Source organism: Chionomys nivalis, chromosome 6 (genome assembly GCF_950005125.1).
Source record: "Chionomys nivalis chromosome 6, mChiNiv1.1, whole genome shotgun sequence".
NCBI lineage: Eukaryota > Metazoa > Chordata > Mammalia > Rodentia > Cricetidae > Chionomys > Chionomys nivalis.
The window spans coordinates 89,590,049-89,608,842 of NC_080091.1; the positions used below are offsets into that span (position 1 = coordinate 89,590,049).

At 43.0% G+C, this 18,794-nt stretch overlaps 2 protein-coding genes across 7 annotated transcripts in view; one reads left to right on the top strand and one right to left on the bottom strand.

Moving 5' to 3' along the window:
• The window catches only part of Odaph (odontogenesis associated phosphoprotein), a 28,341-nt gene extending 15,866 nt beyond the window's left edge, over positions 1–12,475 (top strand). The window contains exons 2-3 of the mRNA XM_057773167.1: positions 7,191–7,373; positions 12,089–12,475. Coding sequence (XP_057629150.1) covers positions 7,295–7,373; positions 12,089–12,381 — 372 coding nt within the window. The 5' untranslated portion in view covers positions 7,191–7,294 and the 3' untranslated portion in view covers positions 12,382–12,475. The remainder of the gene's footprint in view (positions 1–7,190; positions 7,374–12,088) is intronic.
• Cdkl2 (cyclin dependent kinase like 2) overlaps positions 1–18,794 on the bottom strand; it is a 67,596-nt gene that overhangs the window by 15,744 nt on the left and 33,058 nt on the right. For 3 of the 6 annotated variants that reach the window (XM_057773155.1, XM_057773160.1, XM_057773154.1), the window contains 2 exons: positions 17,133–17,217; positions 15,724–16,043 (listed from right to left, as the gene is read on the bottom strand). In XM_057773155.1, the coding sequence (XP_057629138.1) occupies positions 17,152–17,217 (66 nt within the window). In that variant the 3' untranslated portion in view covers positions 15,724–16,043; positions 17,133–17,151. Of the gene's footprint in view, positions 1–15,723; positions 16,044–16,723; positions 16,743–17,132; positions 17,218–18,794 lie in introns of those variants that run through there. The other 3 variants (XM_057773156.1, XM_057773157.1, XM_057773159.1) reach the window with 2 other exon arrangements.

Below are 18,794 nucleotides of genomic sequence, written 5' to 3' on the forward strand. Positions count from 1 at the left end.
CACAGATTGCCTTCTGAGCTCCACATGCTCACATGCACACACACACAATAGATGTATAGGTGATAGATAGATAGATAGATAGATAGATAGATAGATAGATAGATAGATAGATAATAGATAGGTAGATGGATGATAGATAGATAATAGATAGATGATAGATAATAGATAGATGGATAAATAATAGATAGATAGATGATAGATAGATAAAAATAGATGGATAGATAGATGATGCATAGATAGATGGTAGATAAATAAATGATAAATAGAAGATGGATATAAAAAGGGTTTAAGTATTTATTTTTGATCATATTAATTATGTGTATATGTGTGTGTTTGCTGGGATATGTGTATATGAGTGCAGGTGCCCATAGAGTACCAAAAAGGGGGTCATTGGATTCTCTGAAATTGAAGTTACAGATGGCTCTGAGCCACCTGGTAAGGTGCTAGGAATTGAACCCAAGTCCTGTCGACAAGATCACTGTTCACTCCTAACCATCAAGCCATCTCTCCAGGCCCAGAAAAAACAGACACTCTTAATAATCTACATTTTAAAAAATAATTAATAAAAATAAAAAATAATTTTAAAAATCTATTTACAAAACCATTTAGTAGCCAAACCAAGTTTCTTCAGCATTTGGGTTTCCTGAAATTTTAAATGCATTTATAAAGTACCAGGAAAGAGGGGGAGACTGAAGGGGTGAAGCAGGAGATTCACTAAGAGATTCTCTCCCAGAATGCAGAAGCCTGGCCTCCTGTGGAGGGTGTGATCCAAGGGGGATGGGGACAGATTACGCCCCCTACCCAAATCCTCTGAAGAACATGAGACGTCCCAGACGTGACATCATTGGCAAAGGAGCACTTGGAGGTGGTCTTCGCTATCTATGAATGCCAGGTCCTTATTTAGTACAACTGATGGACTAAATGTTTTTGTATGTGCCTGTACATTGTATTAACAAACAGTCCTGCGTTGTCTGAGCTCACTGATAAGCTGACTCTGGAGCAGGAGCTGCCCACCAGCTTCACACCCAAGCATGTTTGTCTCAAAGTATTCTGTGAAGTCTGGGGATGGGCTGCCCCGCCTCACCTGTCATAGCGTGGGAGGAGAACAGAAAACAGTCGCAAGTAAAAACATCGTGACTTTGAGGACCAGTAGAGGGTGAGCTATTTCCAACAGGTGTTAATAATATTCATCCCATAATATCGTGCCTGCTGTAAGGAAGAGAAACTGGCCACAGGAAGATTAGTGATGGAGAGAATCTCACTTGAGAGCTCCAGCCAACTGCCTCAGCTTTCCCAGTGGATTTTACTGGATGTTTATAAGCCCTCAAATTGATATTACCTTCCTGCTGTTCATTCTTTTACTGGGAAGTCTCACCCAGGGGACACTCTGCTCTGCGCCACACTGTCTCTACCGGAAACTCCAGCTGGCTGCCTTAAAGTGACTTCCCTAGCCAGTTTCTACTGGATGTCTTGAGTTTCTGATTTGATGATATTTTGCTCTTTCATGCTCTCTCTCTCTCTCTCTCTCTCTCTCTCTCTCTCTCTCTCTGACTCTCTGTCTCTGTCTCTGTCTCTCTCTCGTATGTGTATGTTATGTTATTTAATAAACCCGCTCATTCAACACTAAAAATATTGCTACTATAAATTATTCTCTAGATGACACAAAATGGTATCTAGCCACTAAGCCTCTGCAGTGGCATGTATGTACATCAATATAGAGGAAATGTCATGTATGTTAGTGTTCTCCAGAGAAGAACTAATAAAACATGTATGTTAGGAGAGGGTTGGTTTTAAGGAGTCAGTTCATTAGGTTGTAAAAGCTGACGAGTTTAAAGTTCACAGGGTAGTCTGGGTGACCGGAGATCTGGAGAAAAGCCTGGGAAACAGTTGTAATCCGAGGCTGCCCTCACATTCAGGGGAAGGTCTGACTTAATCTTTTGGGGCTTTCCACTGACTCGTTGAGGTTCACTGACTCACATGGGGGAAGACAAACCTGCATCACAGATTTAGGTGTAAACCTCATCCCAGTATACCTTCACAATGGCACTGCAAACAATATTTGATTACATATCCAAACACTAAAACCCAGCCAAAATAATACATAATATTAGTCTTGACAGTGTATGATCAAGAGCAGAAAAGTGATTTAAAAAAAAAATACCTAGATCCAAAACGCAGGGTACAGCAAAGCACTAAAGACCCCTGAATAAATCTACCCTCTTTGTCCTTCCCTATAATGACGAGGTGCATAATCACCCATGAATAGGCACAGGCCCCTCCCACCACTCCATCCACAGACAAGCTAGACATTATCCCAAATCTACTGATGGAGGGCTCCCAAAGGCTAAAGCAAAGATGCTTCCATCCATTTGAAAAAAGTCAAATTCATACCATGCCATACAGACTTCACCACGAAGTCCAGAGCCAAAGAAGAGATACAAAACACAGTCTCAAGGCGTGAGATGGATTTGGCTGTGACATCTGTCACCACATCCATCGCCAGCACTGGTTGGGCTGATATGGTGGGTTTGGCAATGTGTCCTCTTCCTCCTTCAACCTCCACTTCCACTCCTCCCGAAACTGGGAGAGACACTCTCAGAAGAGACGATGCTCCCCAGTAAAGTACCCCCTTTCATCGAGGGTGTAGAAGCTCCTCTGCCTCACTGCTCCAAACCCTCTTACAACACGCACTTACTGTGTGAGAGTTGCAGGTGTGTGAACAAGACAAGCTAAAGAAGCAAGCACCCTTGTGGGGCAACAGAAACAGCCCCCCAAGTGTGCTCATCTGTCACCTGGTCCTTTCTCTCCCAGAACATGCAAAGCTGTTCTGTATCCCACAATGTGGATCCTTCTTAGGGCCCAAACTTCAGTTCTCTGGTGCTGTGGTTCCAGGGCCCCTGCCCTAGCTACCCCTCTGGAGACTTTAATAATTCACTCCAAGAATATTGGTTCTTAGCATTTACTCTCTTTAATATTATGTGTTTAGTTATCATTGTTTTAAAACAGTTTTTCTCTGTAGCCCACTCTGGCCTGGAATTCACTAAGTGGAGTTCAAGCTGGTCTTGAACTCATGGCACTCTACTACCTCAGTCTCTTGAGCGCTGAACTTACAGGCTTAAGCTGCCATGACTGGAAAAGGCACTTTTATTCTCCAAATTTTTATTTATTAACACAACATTATAATGACATTTTTAAGTCAGCCATGTTCTCATCATCTGAACACACACCTAACCTCTCAGAATAAAGGAAGAAGACATGCTGTTACTACTCCCCAACTTCAGTTCATGAGGAAATCCTATTAACTTGGCCTCCAACACAAACAGTGAATCACCAACACCTCCACTGCTGCCACCCCAATTGGAGTCGCCATTGTTCCCCTCAGGACTATTGTGGATGTCTGTTAGAACCAGACCATCTTTCCTCCAGCCTTATCTACTCTCCAGTCAATAGGCAGACTTATCTTTTTAACACATAAGTAGGATTGTGTTTGCTCCCCACCATATCCACAATAGCTAGCCAGCCTCCCGGTACTCCTATACCTCTCCGTAATGACGCTCTCCTGCCCAACTACAACTGTCTCCATGCTGGCAGATATTCTATGCAACCCTACTTCTGCTTCAGGGGCTTTGCACTGGCTATATCATCTGTCTGATTCAGTCTTGCTCCAGACGTCCACATGCATGACTTCCCCACTGCCCTCGAGTCTTTGTTCAGAAATCATTTTTGAATTAAAATGCCAACCTCCCCGCGTTCCTTACCTTGAACATTTTCATTTTCTGTAGCATATATTACAGGGCATTCTAACATGTGATAGCACACTAAATACTTTATTCCTGTGTTCTTCTAGAGCCCTGTGGTATGAACCTTGGAGCTGGTATTTTGTCTGTAGTCCAATAGTTTAGAATAATGTCCGACATAATGGGCACACAGCGTGGTAACACAAACCTTGAGTTGCAGCCCACAAGTTCAAGACCAGTCTGGGCAATGTAGTGAGACCCATCACCCGTAAACAAAAATTGTTCTCGAATTTTTTTTCAAGGACCAAAATCAAGCATGAGAAATTTACTGCTTTCTCATTTGTGGTTCTTTGCCTTCTGAACTCCATCTTGACCCTCTAGTGGCATCTCTAGATTGTCACCCTTTAAATCCCAAGACTATGACTAAATCTGCTCTTCCTAAAGTGCAGATGAAAACTCTGATCAACGCAGTCTTTTGAGCGAATGTTCTAAGAGAACAAATTCTGAATTGCAGTTCTGATAATTTAATTAAAAACCCACAAACACAGGCTTGCACAACAGTTTGAGCGTTGTGTCAATAACTTCATTCACAGTTCTCTGAGGGAGGTACTTATTACAGTTCAAATTTTGAATCTCCCCAAATGCCCAGTGGTGCTCCCCAGCCTGGAGCACAACTGGGTGGTGGGACCTTTGCCAGATGGAGACTGTTGAGTGGAAGTGAGGTCACTGAGGGGTGGTGCCCTTAAAAGGACTCCTGGGACCCCCTTGGTTTCCTGGTCACTGTGAGAAAAGCATCTGTGACCCCTGCAATAATGTTCTCACCACAGCTCCGAAAGCAACAGAAACAACTGAGCAAGAGCTAGAACTTCTGAGCTTATGTCAAAACAAATCTTTTTTTCCTTTCAAATTGATTCTCAAGCATTTCGTCACAGTGACAACATGATCTAATACAAACACCCCTCCAAAGATCATGCCTCTGAACTGAAAAAAAGAATACATACGTTTTGTTTGTTTTGTGAGACAGGGTCTTACTTACTATGTTGCCAAGGCTAGTCTAGAACCTATGGGCTCAAGCCTTCCTCCCACCTCAGCCTCTCAAATACCTGCAAAATAGGCCAGTGTCACCATGGTGGCCACAACAGACAATCAAATGTCAAGTGAGAAAAGGGCAGAGGTTTATTGGAGGTTTCTTTCCTAACAATAGCCAGGCTAACAATCACCTGACAGTAACCTCCTGTGACTCCCAGCAACAGAAAGAATGCTCTCAGGAGGCCAGCCACCTCCTGTCGTGGTGGTTTGAATAGCAATGGCCTCCAAATCTGTATCTATTTGAGTGCTTAGTCACCAGGGAGTGGCAGTATTTGAAAGGCCTTGCTGGAGGAAATGTGCCACTGGCATAGGTTTTGAGGTTTCAAAAGTCCAGGCATCTCTGTCTACAGATGAGTTTGTCGTTCTCAAGTACCATTCCAGTGTCCCCCTGTATGCCACCATGGTCCCTGCCATGATGATAATGGACTAAGACTCTGAACCTGTAAGTAGGCCCCTAATTAAATGCTTTCTTTCATAAGAGTGGCCTTAGTGGACTGGAGAGAGGACTCAGTGGTTAAGAGCACTGATTGATCTTCCAGAGGACCAGGGTTAAATTCCTAGCACTCACACAGTGTCTCATAACTGTCTGTAATTCCAGTTCCAGACAAAACACCAATGCACGTAGAATAAAAATAAATTAATTTAAAAAAAAAAGAGTTGCCTCAGTCATGGTGTCTCTTCACAGCAATAGAACAATGACCAAGACACATGGCCATCTTCTAAGCATGTTGGTGACTTAGAAGAAATTCTACAAAGAAAACTCACTAAGTTATGTTCCCTGTTTGCCATTTTTATTTAAACAGTGACCACAGTGGCCACAAGAAAAGACACTTTTCTAACCCTGACCCTTCCCTCACAGGCAGACACAGAGTAGAGAAGAATCATACACTAGATCAGAATCTAAAAGCAGGGCTGGAGAGATGGCTCAGTGGTTAAGAGCATTGCCTGCTCTTCCAAAGGTCCTGAGTTCAATTCCCAGCAACCACATGGTGGCTCACAACCATCTGTAGTGAGGTCTGGTAGCCTCTTCTGCCTTTCAGGCATACATATAGACAGAATATTGTATACATGATAAATAAATAAATATTTTTTAAAAAAAAGAATCTAAAGGCAGCCCCTTCAAACACCTGGGTCAGGAAACCTCTGCATCTTCCCTTCCTCATGTTTTGCTCCAGGAAGTCAAGCCATGTGGTGAGAAGCTGTGCTAGGTACCTCCCAGATGATTCTTTTCTATGGAGGGTTTGAATGAGGATGACCCTAATAGGCTCATAGATTTGAATGCTGGGTCTGAAGTGGGTAGCACTGTTTGGGAAGGATTAGAGGTGTGGCCTTGTTGGAGGAGGTGTGTCACTAGAGGCAGGCTTTGAGGAGTCAAAAGCCCACTCCAGTTCACTTAGATCTCTCTCTGCCCCAGGCCTGTGGGATCAGATATAAGCTTTCAGCTACTGCTCCAGCACCATGTCTGCCTGACTGCTGCCATGATCCCTGGTGTGAGACAATGGCCTGTATTCTGTCAATTATATTTTAAATAAACACTGGTTGGCCAGTAGCCAGGCAGGAAGTATAAGGGGGACAATGAGAACAGGAGAATTCTGGGAAGAGGAAAACCTGGTCTGCAGTAGTGACCCAGCCACAGAAGAAGCAAGATGTGACTGCCTCGTTGAATAAGGTAGAGCCACGTGGCTAACAGACAAGAATAATGGGCTAATATAAGTTGTAAGAATTAATAAGAAGTCTGAGCTAATGGGTCAATCAGTTTATAATCAATGTAGACCCCTGTGTGATTTCTTTGGAACTTAATGACTGCGGGAACCAGGCAGGACAGAAAACTTCAGACAACAGATCCCCACCATGGTGATCATGGACTCACCATCTGAAACTGTAAGCCTGAATAAACTCATCTAAAACAGTGGTTTTCAACCTGTGGGTCGCAACCTCTTTGAGGTCAAAGAACACTTTCACAGAGATCACCTATCAGATATCCTGCATATCAGATATTTATATATGATTCATAACAGTAGCAAAATTACAGTTATGAAATAGCAATGAAATAACTTTAGGGGTGGGGGTCACCGGGTCGCAGCATTAGAAAGGTTGAGAATCCCTCTTCTACAAATCGCTTTGGTCACAGTGCTTTGTCACAGCAGTAGAAAAGCAACTTAGAGACCTTCCCATCAGCTGAGGAACCACAAGCACAGTAAGGAGAAGGCAGTGCAGTGGGGGAGTGTTTAGAACTTAAAGGACATTGAAGGGGCAGTCCAAATGAAGGCAAGATGAACGCCGCTTGCCAGGCTTTAGCAGGAGCTTCAGGTCAATGAATGCTGTCTAGCATTTCCTTGAGAATTTTTCTCTCTCTCCCCACAGGTCCAGGTAGTTGTGGTCCACTGTGCTCATGCTAATTGCCTGACTCACCTGCCGGTGACTCAGGCACTCTCCTTTAAAGCAGCCTTGGGTCCAGAGCAGCGTGAATGCTCAGGGCGGAAGCCATGGCTCCCGGATTCCACTTCTGGGTCCTGGTCTGCTGGTCAGTGCTAACTATGGCAGAAGGTAAGAGTTTGGGTTTTTATTTACTGTGTGGGGGTTAAATAATTAATACCATATGGAAGGCAAATGTGGCTTCCATGATTATACATTTCCATAATTTGGAAATGTTATATCTGCTCTCATCAGCTCGTGTGGTTAAATGAAAGGCTGGATTTTCTCATCTGAAGACCTGAATCCAAGTCTCAGCATTGTGATTTAAGACCCCTGTAGCCTCTTTGAGCATTACACATGAATTTATCATATGTAAACCAACAATATTAATATGTATTATAGTGGAGCTGAAGAGGAACATTGAACTATGTGCAAAAGAAAAGAAAAGAAGGAAGAGGGAGGGAGAGAGAGAGAAATTAAGAAATTTTCACATTAAAAGCATTACACAAATGCTATTATTGTCACTATGGTTACCAAGCTAACAATGCCAACCTGGAATTACAGCGCTGTCTGTGAGTTCAAGGCCAGCCTAGTCTACATGGTGAGTTCCAGGATGGACAACCAGAGCTACTTAGTGAAACCATGTCCCCAAACAGGTAAAAATACCATTTGAAATGTGAGATTTGATCTCTGAGCTTACAGTCTAGGTTCTATGTCCTCACTCACTTCAGTTTGTTGTGGGACTGACCTCCAACAGGGTCATCGTGTCCCATGTTCCCTAGGCCCTCGCCCCTCCATGGCAGTGGCTGCTCCTTTCCTTTTCACATATGCTTTCTGCAATCCTGCTTCAAGTGGCCGCATTTAAATGTGACCATAATGTTGCATTCGCAAGCTTTCTCAAGACACAGTATTGTAAGAGAGCAGTTTTTCCCCTCTGGCATCTTTGGGTTGTCATGGAAATCCGTACATCACCTACAGCATATGTGCCATTCCGCTCCGAATGGCAGATCTGTATATCTGTAGCACCTTCCCATCCACAGAGGCAGGTGCTGTCTTTGTTGTCTCTGCATTTAATTCAGCACCTGACGGGCCACACTCACTGTGGAACCCACTTCACTCACAACACACTGAGAGAGGCCTACAGGACATCTGCTGGGCTCGAAACCACATCTTTCAAATGAGGGGTTTGACCGAAATAGTCAATCGTTCTCTGAGTCTACGAAATGGATTAAGTCACAATTATTATGAGTCAGTTAACCACGGCACTGGAACCTCTTTGTGGTTCAAGTCTGAGATGGCGTGGGAATTCTAAGGCTCCAGGCACTTTGTGAGGGAAGAATGGCATACCTAGACATCAAGTCCCAAGCCTGCATCTCTAAAAAGCACTATAGTTCGCTACAAAACAGCTATTGTCTGCCCAGTTAACCACAGACTACAGGTAATTAGAAAAAGATCTTCTCATTGTTACCTTTTTTTTTTTTAAGTGCTAGTTTTTGGGTATGTTATAAATTTCATGTCTAGACTATAATAAGCCCATTTAAAATTGATAGCCAAACTCCAAACAATATTTTGGCGTTTATTATACAATACTATAATTTTAAATATAAATTATTATTGAAGACATTCAAAAACAGGAATTATATACTCACCAAATACCACAAAAACACCGAAAAAAAAAAACAGCCAAAGTCTGCCTAGCTGTTGGGTGAATACACCAAGTGTTTACTAAGAACACTGTCATCCAGAAGTGTTCCAGGTCCCTAGGGTATCAGCAATGGCCAACAAGATCCTACATTTTATAACTATGTACTTTTAGTCCTATCCTCACCTCGATGCACAGATCATGTTAACAAATGGACCTAAGAACTGGAGCTTGTGCTGCTAAAAATCCTTCTACAGCATCCACAGTCATAACAATTGACAGTGACGACTGCCAACTCACTAAATGTGTACCGTGCGCCGTGCAGCGGGACACATTGAAAACCATGAATATCTTATTTTGGATAATCTCACAAGCCCTTTGAATAGGTCATATTATTCTCTCCATCTTACAAATAAGGAGAGCTCTCAGGGGTGAGGGCGTCCGCCTACAGTCACAATATTAGAAGCAGGACTCAGGGATCCTGCCCTGGAACATCATGCTGCCCTGCCTCTCCAGCTGTTTTTAATCAACATTCAACTACGTGACCTGCTTCGGTCTCATTAGGCACTTTGAGAGAAAGCAAAGATAATGATGACAGGAAGTGGGCAGAAAGAGGTCAAACAAAAGGACAGATGAATAGGGTCAGTGGAGCCAGGGAAAGGAAGCACAGATGACATCAGGTTACAGGACAGTTTGACTTTGTAACATGTGACAGATTCTCAAACCAACTCCTAGGCTCTTAATTTTATTTTTATTAAGTTTTATTTTGTGTAAACAGGTATTCCACCCACATGTATGTCTGCATACCACCTGTGTGCCTGGTAGAAGAGGGTAGTTATGGATGGTTATAAGCCACTATGTGTGTGCTAGGAATTAAACCTGGATCCCCTGGATGAGTGGCCAGTGCTCTTAACCACTGAGCCATCACTCCAGCCAATGTTCTTACATTTTAGAACACTTGTGTTTCTAAGTAGTGACCTGAAGCAGAACATGTCAGATGGGGGGAATGTGAATCAAATAATCCCACACTAGCTCCAAATAGGGTATACTAAAATTTTTCTTTGTTAAAAGGGAAACTAACAGATCTCAAGGAGGAAATAGGAATGGGGTCCAACATCCAGGTATGGCGAGTGGAAAGAAGAGGCTGAGTGGGTGCTCCCATGGGCTTTTTGGTACCCAAAGGTCATGCCCTACCTGGTCCAGCCTCTCAAAGGCCATTGGCTAAAGGAGGCTCCCCATCAGTGACCCAATATAATCACCATGTGATTAGTTTGTTAAGAAAATATCAAAACATACTTATATGGTCTTGTCGACTGCCTCAAGCCAGCGGTAGAAGCAAGTTGCACCTTGATCTTGGGCCTTGTGGATTCCCAGAAGAGAACACTAAACTCCTGGACAGCTCAGCCTAGGTGAAAATCTGCCTGTCATGCTCTAGCACCCAATCATCATGGAATTTAATAAGATGATGGGGCTGGAGAGATGGCTCAGTGGTTAAGCGCACTAACTGCTCTTCCAGAGGACCCTGGTTCAATTCCCAGCAACCACATGGTAGCTCACTGCCATCTGTAATTCTAGGAGTCCTAATTCCTCGATGACTAGCAAGTGAATGTTGAGTGTCCATCAACAGCCCAGTTAGTCATATCCAGATGTTCAAGACTGACATTTCGAAGGACTGTGAATTAAAAAAGGGACTAAGGACTCTGGTGGCTGGATAAGCACATCCCGGGCAGCCACGAAGCTCACATCAACTGTACCAACAGGGGGAGGATCTAGTTCTTTCTAAATTCATCAGCACTCTCAGTCTCCTGTGGGATGCTCATGTTTCCACCATTATGTCTGCCCATCGTCTCGTGTCTAGAGAGATGTTCTAAGCCAAACAACTCTGCACAGCCGAGACCAACTCGAACGGTGACACAGCACGGGAGGAAGTGACACTTGGGTGCATCCAGCTTTCTTCTCAAAAATGAGTTGTCTGCCTTTTTTTAAGACAACGTTTCTCTGTATAACAGCTCTGGCTGTCCTTGAACTCATTTTGTAGACCAGGCTGCCCTCCAACTCACAGAGGTCCACCTGCCTCTGCTTCCCAAGTGCTAGTATTAAAGGTATGCACCAACAGTGCCAGACTTTTTAGTTTTTTTTTTTTTTTCTTTTTCGAGAAAAGGTTTCTCTATAGCTTTGGAGCCTGTCCTGGAACTAGCTCTTGTAGACCAGACTGGCCTCAAACTCACAGAGATCCTTCTGCCTCTGCCTCCCGAGTGCTGGGATTAAAGGCATGCGCCACCACCACCCGGCTCCGGTTTATTTTCTTAATAGTAAATAAATTCTTTTTTTTATTTCAGTGAATTTTCCTTATTTTGTTGCAAGTCATATACAAAAAATAAAACCTTCAAATCTTAAAAGTACAACCTTACCACATTTTAAACTGGTACACATATGTTATTAGTGTGTATGTTACATATATCCAAATCTACTTAATAACCATCAAGATCAAGGTGTAGAACATGGCCTAAGGAGTTTTGTGGTTAATTCCTCCATGAAAGAACATGTGTGCTTACCCTCAGCTGGCCTGATTGGTTTTTAACCATAGCTTCATCTTGCTTACTCTTGAACTTCCTATAAATGGACTCTTACGATGTACAAGGTGTTCTGTCCACTGCCTCTGTCCAACACAGCACGGACTCTCCGTTCCTAGGCATTGGCTGTTTTTCCTCTGCGTTCCTAGGTTTCTAGACATTGCTGTTCTTCCTCTGCGTTCCTAGGTTCCTAGGCACTGGCTGTTCTTCCTCTGCGTTCCTAGGTTTCTAGACACTGGCTGTTCTTCCTCTGCGTTCCTAGGTTTCTAGGTATTGGCTGTTCTTCCTCTGCATTCCTAGAGACTGTTGCGTTGTATGAACACACACGGTTCATTCAGCTACTCTCCTATTGATGGGCGTTTGGGTTTTCTAGACTGCTACGGACATGCTTGAACTAGTATTTTTGGGTAAATATGCATTTATTTCTTTTGGGCCAGCTCCCCAGATGGAAATGTGGATCACTAGGTGTGTCCATGCTTCGTTCCCTTGGACCACTGCCATTCAGTTAGTCACGCTTTCAAATGTCTCCGTGTTGCACTTCACCTCTGTCTCCCACCTGCACCCTGAGAGATCTAACTTTCTCCACCTCTGCTGCCAGGCCCATTTCCTGACCAACATTTTCATTTCCACAGGACAAGATGTAGTGACCCCTCCTGGCAGCTCGCCAAGCAATGGGAACCCTACAGACTGTCAAATCTTCACACTCACCCCTCCGCCCACAACAGGGAGGCCTACCGTAACAAGGGCCCAACTCAACCCAAGGATGCCCCTGTGGACTTGGACTTATTTTCTGCAAAGGCCTGGCTTCTACCTGAGGCTTCCTAACAGACCTTCTTTCCTTCCAAACTACAACTACGGCGGGCGGTACCTCGGAGGAGGACGGTTCCAGGGCGGAAGCTCATCTGAGGAAAGCACGGAGAAATGAGAAGCCCAAACACATGGAAGCAAAAGAATCGACGCCTCTGAAAAAGACGATGAAGCTTTCTCTCTCCAGTCTAAAATCCCCGCATTAGAAGACTAAGAATCCTCAGTGCCATTGACTAGACATTTGTCCACAATGAAGAGATTGGATTACACATTTTTGTTTACAAAATCTGGTAGTAACTGGATATTCTTATCCCACGGGATATTAACACAAATAAAATCTTTAAATGGGCTGTTCCAATCATTTCTATCCATATTTAGACACCAGCAGTATTAATTAACCCGCTTTTCCATATTAGAGTGGAAGACATTTTAAAGAGACCATGATGAGTCAAATGTAGAAATTAATGACACTCTTTCATACTCACTGGGAAACAGAGAATAGGTGGATCCACAAAGTGAACTTTAAAAGAAATTATGAAGCTTAAAGCGAAAGGCCTTCTGGAGAATGTGACTCTAGGTCACACTTTAATTGTATGCTGAACTATCAAACTCGAATCATTTGCACAAAACCATCCTAACTTTAACTAGTGTACTAATTTGATAAACACTTCACTGTTTCTCCTATAATCATCACATAGACAAATGAGATATCACACAGGTAAAATGAAATACTTCCCTTCAAACCCAACATGGTTCCAATCAAACACTTAGTTTTACAATACCCGGATGTTAGTTAATGCCAACTCAGTTGTGGGGACCTTGCACTCTCAAGTGAATGACAAACTCACATTTGTGTACGTGACCTCTAGAAAGCCCCACCTCTTGCCTGTGTCTCGGGAACCTGGGTTCTATGCGTGTGGCCAGTGGCTTCCCCGTGTTCTCAAGAATTGCATGCGAATGATGCTGTCACTGCTGCTGCAAGAGGAAACAAACCACACTACCACAAACGCAGGAGAACTCTGGAAATGGACATCCAGGACAAGGTCAGGATCGTCACTCCAGCCGCTTCCTTCGTGTCACGTGATGAAAGGGGAAACGGAGTTTAAGAGCAGATGTTTTCTCCAAACTTCTAGGCTTAACCCCGATCTGAGTCCTCAAGAAACTCTATTTGAAATAAACTTTACACTTTCTCTGTGTGGGGAAGAGGAAAACAAACCAGAAAAGACTACCCTTGGACAAACGTAAAGAAAGATGAAGATTTGCATTTCCATCCCATGTCTCTTCCTGCCATTCCAAACACAAGGGGTCCCCACCAGCAGAACCAGGTGCCAAGCCTGGGCCGGGGTCTCTCATGGGCAGCAGGTGTTACAAAATGTCATTTTGTCACAATACTGCTTGCCTATATCAACAGCTCTACAAGAAAAATTAACTTGGGGGCTGGAAAAATGGCTCAGGGGTTAAGAACACTGACTTCTCTTCCAGAGAATCTGGATTCAATTCCAGTACCCACATGGCAGCTCACAACTGTCTGTAACTCCAGTTCCAGGGGACTCAACACCCATGGCAAAACACCAATGCATTTAAAATAAAAATAAATTTTAAAAGAAGAAAAGTAAGAGATAAAAGGGATTAAAAATAAAGAAGACAAAGTATGAAAAGAAAGAAAATTTAACTTTATATCCTAAGTCCAGAATTTCTACCAAAAAGAGAAGAGAATTGACTGATTATTTCAATTTTATTTATTAATACTATATAGTAATATGTATATTATTTATACTCTCTTAATTAATATAAATTAAAACCATCTATCATGCTTAGTTAGACACTATTTATTAATTTTAAAACATAGGTAGGCACGGCAAGCCCATTGTCTCTCAAAAGTACTTAAAATCACTTCACATTAGCATGTCCATATAAGTCCATTCTTGCAAGAAGGGACTAAACCCCACAAACTGAAAACAGATATTATTTTGGTCAGTACCTACAGACTTGATCTGAATAATCTTTAGTTCTTTAGCTCCACACCAAAGTTCTAACCAAAAATGATCTTCAAATATCAATAAGGACTTAGAAAATTATTTTTAATTCCTTAATTCTAAAGTTCATAAAGTGTCTTACTAGGCCAAAGATACCAAACCCAAGTACACAGATTATAAGGTGGCTGATAGACCCTCGCTCAGTTGTCAAGCTAAGATTCCGCATTGGCCTTTACGTGAAGATGACATTGCCATGCGCTGGGTGACCTCAGCTGTCTGTCTTCCACACTGCTGTCTGTGGGCGATGCTTTTCAACACAACAGTAAGTCATGGATTTTAGCAGAAAGCCCCCTTCTGCTGATAGAGTGACTTTACCAGCGTGTTAGTCTAACTAGCCTAGGCAAACCCATGGTCAGAGGTTTAAAACACAGCTTTTAAATATAAATACGATTGCAATTTAACTAGTACCAACAGACTTTTATGTGGGAACCTTTCATTCTTGCCTCCTCTGGAATGTCTACTCCTTTGAGGTTCCACGTGTCCAGGTTTAGAGTTTCATTTTTAAATCCCCAAAGTAATGGAGAATTCTCATTCAACTCTTAGGCTAAATTCTAGTCAATGACTTCTGAAAAAAGCACACTATTAGATGGTTGATACAAAAACCCTACACAAATTCTGCCCCCCTGAAGAGCTATGTTCTCAAACGACAAATATGGAGCATGGCTGGAAACCCAGTAACCAAGACCCTGGAGTCAAACTGGTCTTCTCCTCCCACCTAAAAGGTTGTAAACCTATACATCAGAAAGCATATGTGGAATGCAGGTAAATAACTTTGCACCTTGGTAAAAAGGCTTTTGGGTAAACCTAAGTATTTGCGGTAACAAGGCAATAGGAATCTCTGTGGGTCCAATCCACTATCAGCCTCTGCCACAACCACTATCACAGACAAGACTGGAGTCCATAAAAGCTTCCACCAAGCCTCTTCACTGAGTAACTGATAGTGACTGCCCGGCAGAACTGCCTAGGTGACTAGGCAGCTGTGCACCATCTCTTATTTTGTATACCTTTTTACTCAGGGAGGGGTTCTGTTATTAACTCCAGGGTGCAGCTGCAGAACTCTCCCCCACACCATCCCAGCATTCCACACACAACATGAGCACCAGAAACTCTCACCGCACAGGACTAGCCAAGCCAAGGCATTAGAAACAACAGGACTCCGCTGATTAGCACCAGCACAGGTCTTAGACCAGCTGAGAGCAGATTCCCTTCACAAGGACAGAAAACAAAGACACACATCTACCAACAGACAGCAGGCACACACTACCTTAATGCCTAGAAGCAAGCTTTTTAAATGTGTTCTTACAGGAAAGGTAAAGGAAACTTCTCTTACAGATCCTAGCTTCTTTTTTCATTTCCTCCAACTGTAAACATTTATATAGATAATATGCAAAGTTCAATGCACAAGAACATGACCTTTTATAGTGATTCTTTCCTTTTTTACTCACTTTTAATCTCAGAGAACTTTAAATACACAATCTAATATCAAATACACATTCATGTAACAGAACTGTATCACTAGTCTTTCATGGATATATCTTGAAATAGCATCAATAGGTTGGAAAGGGGAAGGGATAACAGCAGGGGGCACTTGTTCAATTTTCCTTTGAAGTATGTGGAAGTCTGTCTTGCCTTCTTCTGCAAAGCCTTTCTTAGAAAACGCAGGTAGTTGAGAAGGCAAGAGTCGACCTGCAGATTTCACGGGTGCTCTGGTTGCAAGAGGACATCATTTCAGGGCTGGCAGCATCTAGAAGCAGGGTGCGCACCAAACACTTTACACAGAATTTTCCTGGAAACTGATTGTCATGTTGCTTACTTTCTCATGTCAAATATGTTGGTAATACTTGTAGACATTGTGTTGTCTAAGAAACTTAAAGATGTTAAAGACAGTCTTTAGGATAATTACAATCTAAACAGCCATGTGTAGCATACTGTCTCATTTTACACAAACACAGACTGATTTGATATAACAGATCTAAGTTTTATAAGGCATGCAACTTGCAGAGTTCATGTGATATGAACGTCCAGAGTTCACGTGACCTAACTCAATGGACTGCATCACAGAGACCTTTCTTGGGGCCTTGGAAGGATGTGCAAATGAAAGCTTGCAATTTAAGCTTTTAAAGTAAATTTAGCTATGACATCATAGGTGCTCAGAATACTCTGTTGAGGTTAAAAATTAACTCCAATGACACAGCTATCAGCACATGGTATTTTATCGCCATCACATTCTTTTTTTTTTTAAATATTTATTTATTTATTATGTATACAATATTCTTTCTGCGTGTATGCCTGAAGTCCAGAAGAGGGCACCAGACCTCATTACAGATGGTTGTGAGCCACCATGTGGTTGCTGGGAATTGAACTCAGGACCTTTGGAAGAGCAGGCAATGCTCTTAACCGCTGAGCCATCTCTCCAGCCCCCTCGCCATCACATTCTACAGAGCTAATGAGATATCACATAAGAAATGTGCTTCAGGTCACATAGCAGATGTCCTAGTGGGTCTTGGGCAGTAAAGTTAGTTCTTACAAACAAGGCTACTGCGAATGTAGCATGGATTCTGCTCTACTGGGACAGAAACTGCCAGGGATCTTGCTTTACAAGTCCACAGGAAAAGGCTGATTCTGGAGACAGACACGCATTCTCCTGGAGGACTTGTCAGCTACCTTCATGTTGCCCCATCCAGTAAAATGCAAGTTAGCTTAAGAACAAATGTAAGCTCTGTGGAAAGTGATCTCATCCCAGGTGCGATGCCAGCCCTGCTTTTCTAAGTGGCACGCCCCTCTGTGCCAGCAGCTCTCATACACAGCTTGAAGTGGGAAGAGCCAGACCTACCCTGTCAGGTTAGTGAGTCTCAGTGCTGGTGTTCCATTCGAGGCAGATCACCCTCAGAATCCTCGGACAGGGGCGATCCTGATCCCTAGGAATAATAAGTAAGCATTATAGGTGTCCAGTAGCTGCAAGACTCCCTCTACCCAAGAATTCGGATTATGTCAGTTCAGGCACAGACACTCAGGACACGCAGCTGAAGTTGCTCTTACAGAAAGGATAAAGTAAGAGGTCCTATTGCTATGTTTAAACACATTTTGTTTGTTTGTCTGTTCTGAGAGAGTTTTGTGTTGCCAGAGCTGGCCTCCAGTTTGTTATCTAGCCAAGAATGATCTTGAACTCTTGACCCTCTCTAGCTTCAAATTTCCAAGTGCTGGGACGACAGCACGCACTGACATACCTGGCTTACACTGGTGAGACTGGAGAGATGGCCTGGTGCTTTAGAACACTTGCTGGATACAATTCCCAGCACTCACATAGTGGCTCATAACATACATAACTCTAGTCCAGGTTCAGGATCTCAGACCCCTCTTCTGAATTGGCACACACATGGTATAATACATATGTGCAGACAGAACATTCATACGTATAAAATTAAATAAATACATTTTTTAAAGACATTTTGTAGCCAGATGTCATCCCAGCACTAGAGAGGAGGAGATGAGGGTTTTGAGTTCAAGTCCAGACGGGGCCACCCAGTCCCAAAAAACCCATGTACAAAGAGGACATACTTCTGACCTGCCATGGCCCACTAAAAACCAATCTCTCTCACTCATCCCAAAACAAAAGCAAAAATCTGCTGGAACCAAAGCAGGCATCACAGCTGTGATACATAGTAAAGGAAAACACTGCAGATGAGTGGAGAAGTTCTCACCACAGGCAGAGGCTGCAAGAGAATGAAGAACCAGTGAACAAGGCGTGCTGGGTAAGACAGTACCTGCTGTTAAGATCTAATCGTCTGGGAACAACAGAACGGAGCCTTAACGGAGAGAACTCAGGCGGTGAAGCTCCTGTGAGCGTGATGAACTGAGTTTGCTCCCCAGAATCTATGTTTAAAAAAGAATCTGGACTTGAAGCACACGCTTATAATCTCAGATGGGAGAGGCTGAGACACGTGGTTACCCGAGCCCACTGGCCACGAGCCTAGCCAGTGAGTTGCAGGTGAGTAAGAAGTCATATCTCGGAAGACAGAGTGGACAGACTCTGAGATGATGATACAAGCACTTAAGTATAAGGAGATGGATTAGGAGGATAAATGTACTTCCAAGAAGTCTGAGACACATCCAAGAGGCTAAACCTGTGAATTTACATGATAGAAGAAGGAGCAGCGGTAAAATTGGAAGGAACAGACACAAGTATTTAGTCACATTTTCATGGTGCTGGGAGAGGGTGGGTACTGCACAAAAAGAAATTATCATAGAAAATTACCCGAATTTACAGAAAGACATAGGCTTCCAAACACAAGAGGCACACACAGACTCCATACAGACATAACCAGAAAGGAAACACTCCATGACATATTATAGTGAGGCTGTCAAAATACAAGGTAGAGAAATAATCTTAAAAGCAGCACAAGAAAAATGTCAGTTCAAAGGCAGAAATATCGGAATTATTCCAGACCCTCATTAGCAACTGTAAGTGCCATTAGTACATGGAGTAGACAACAGT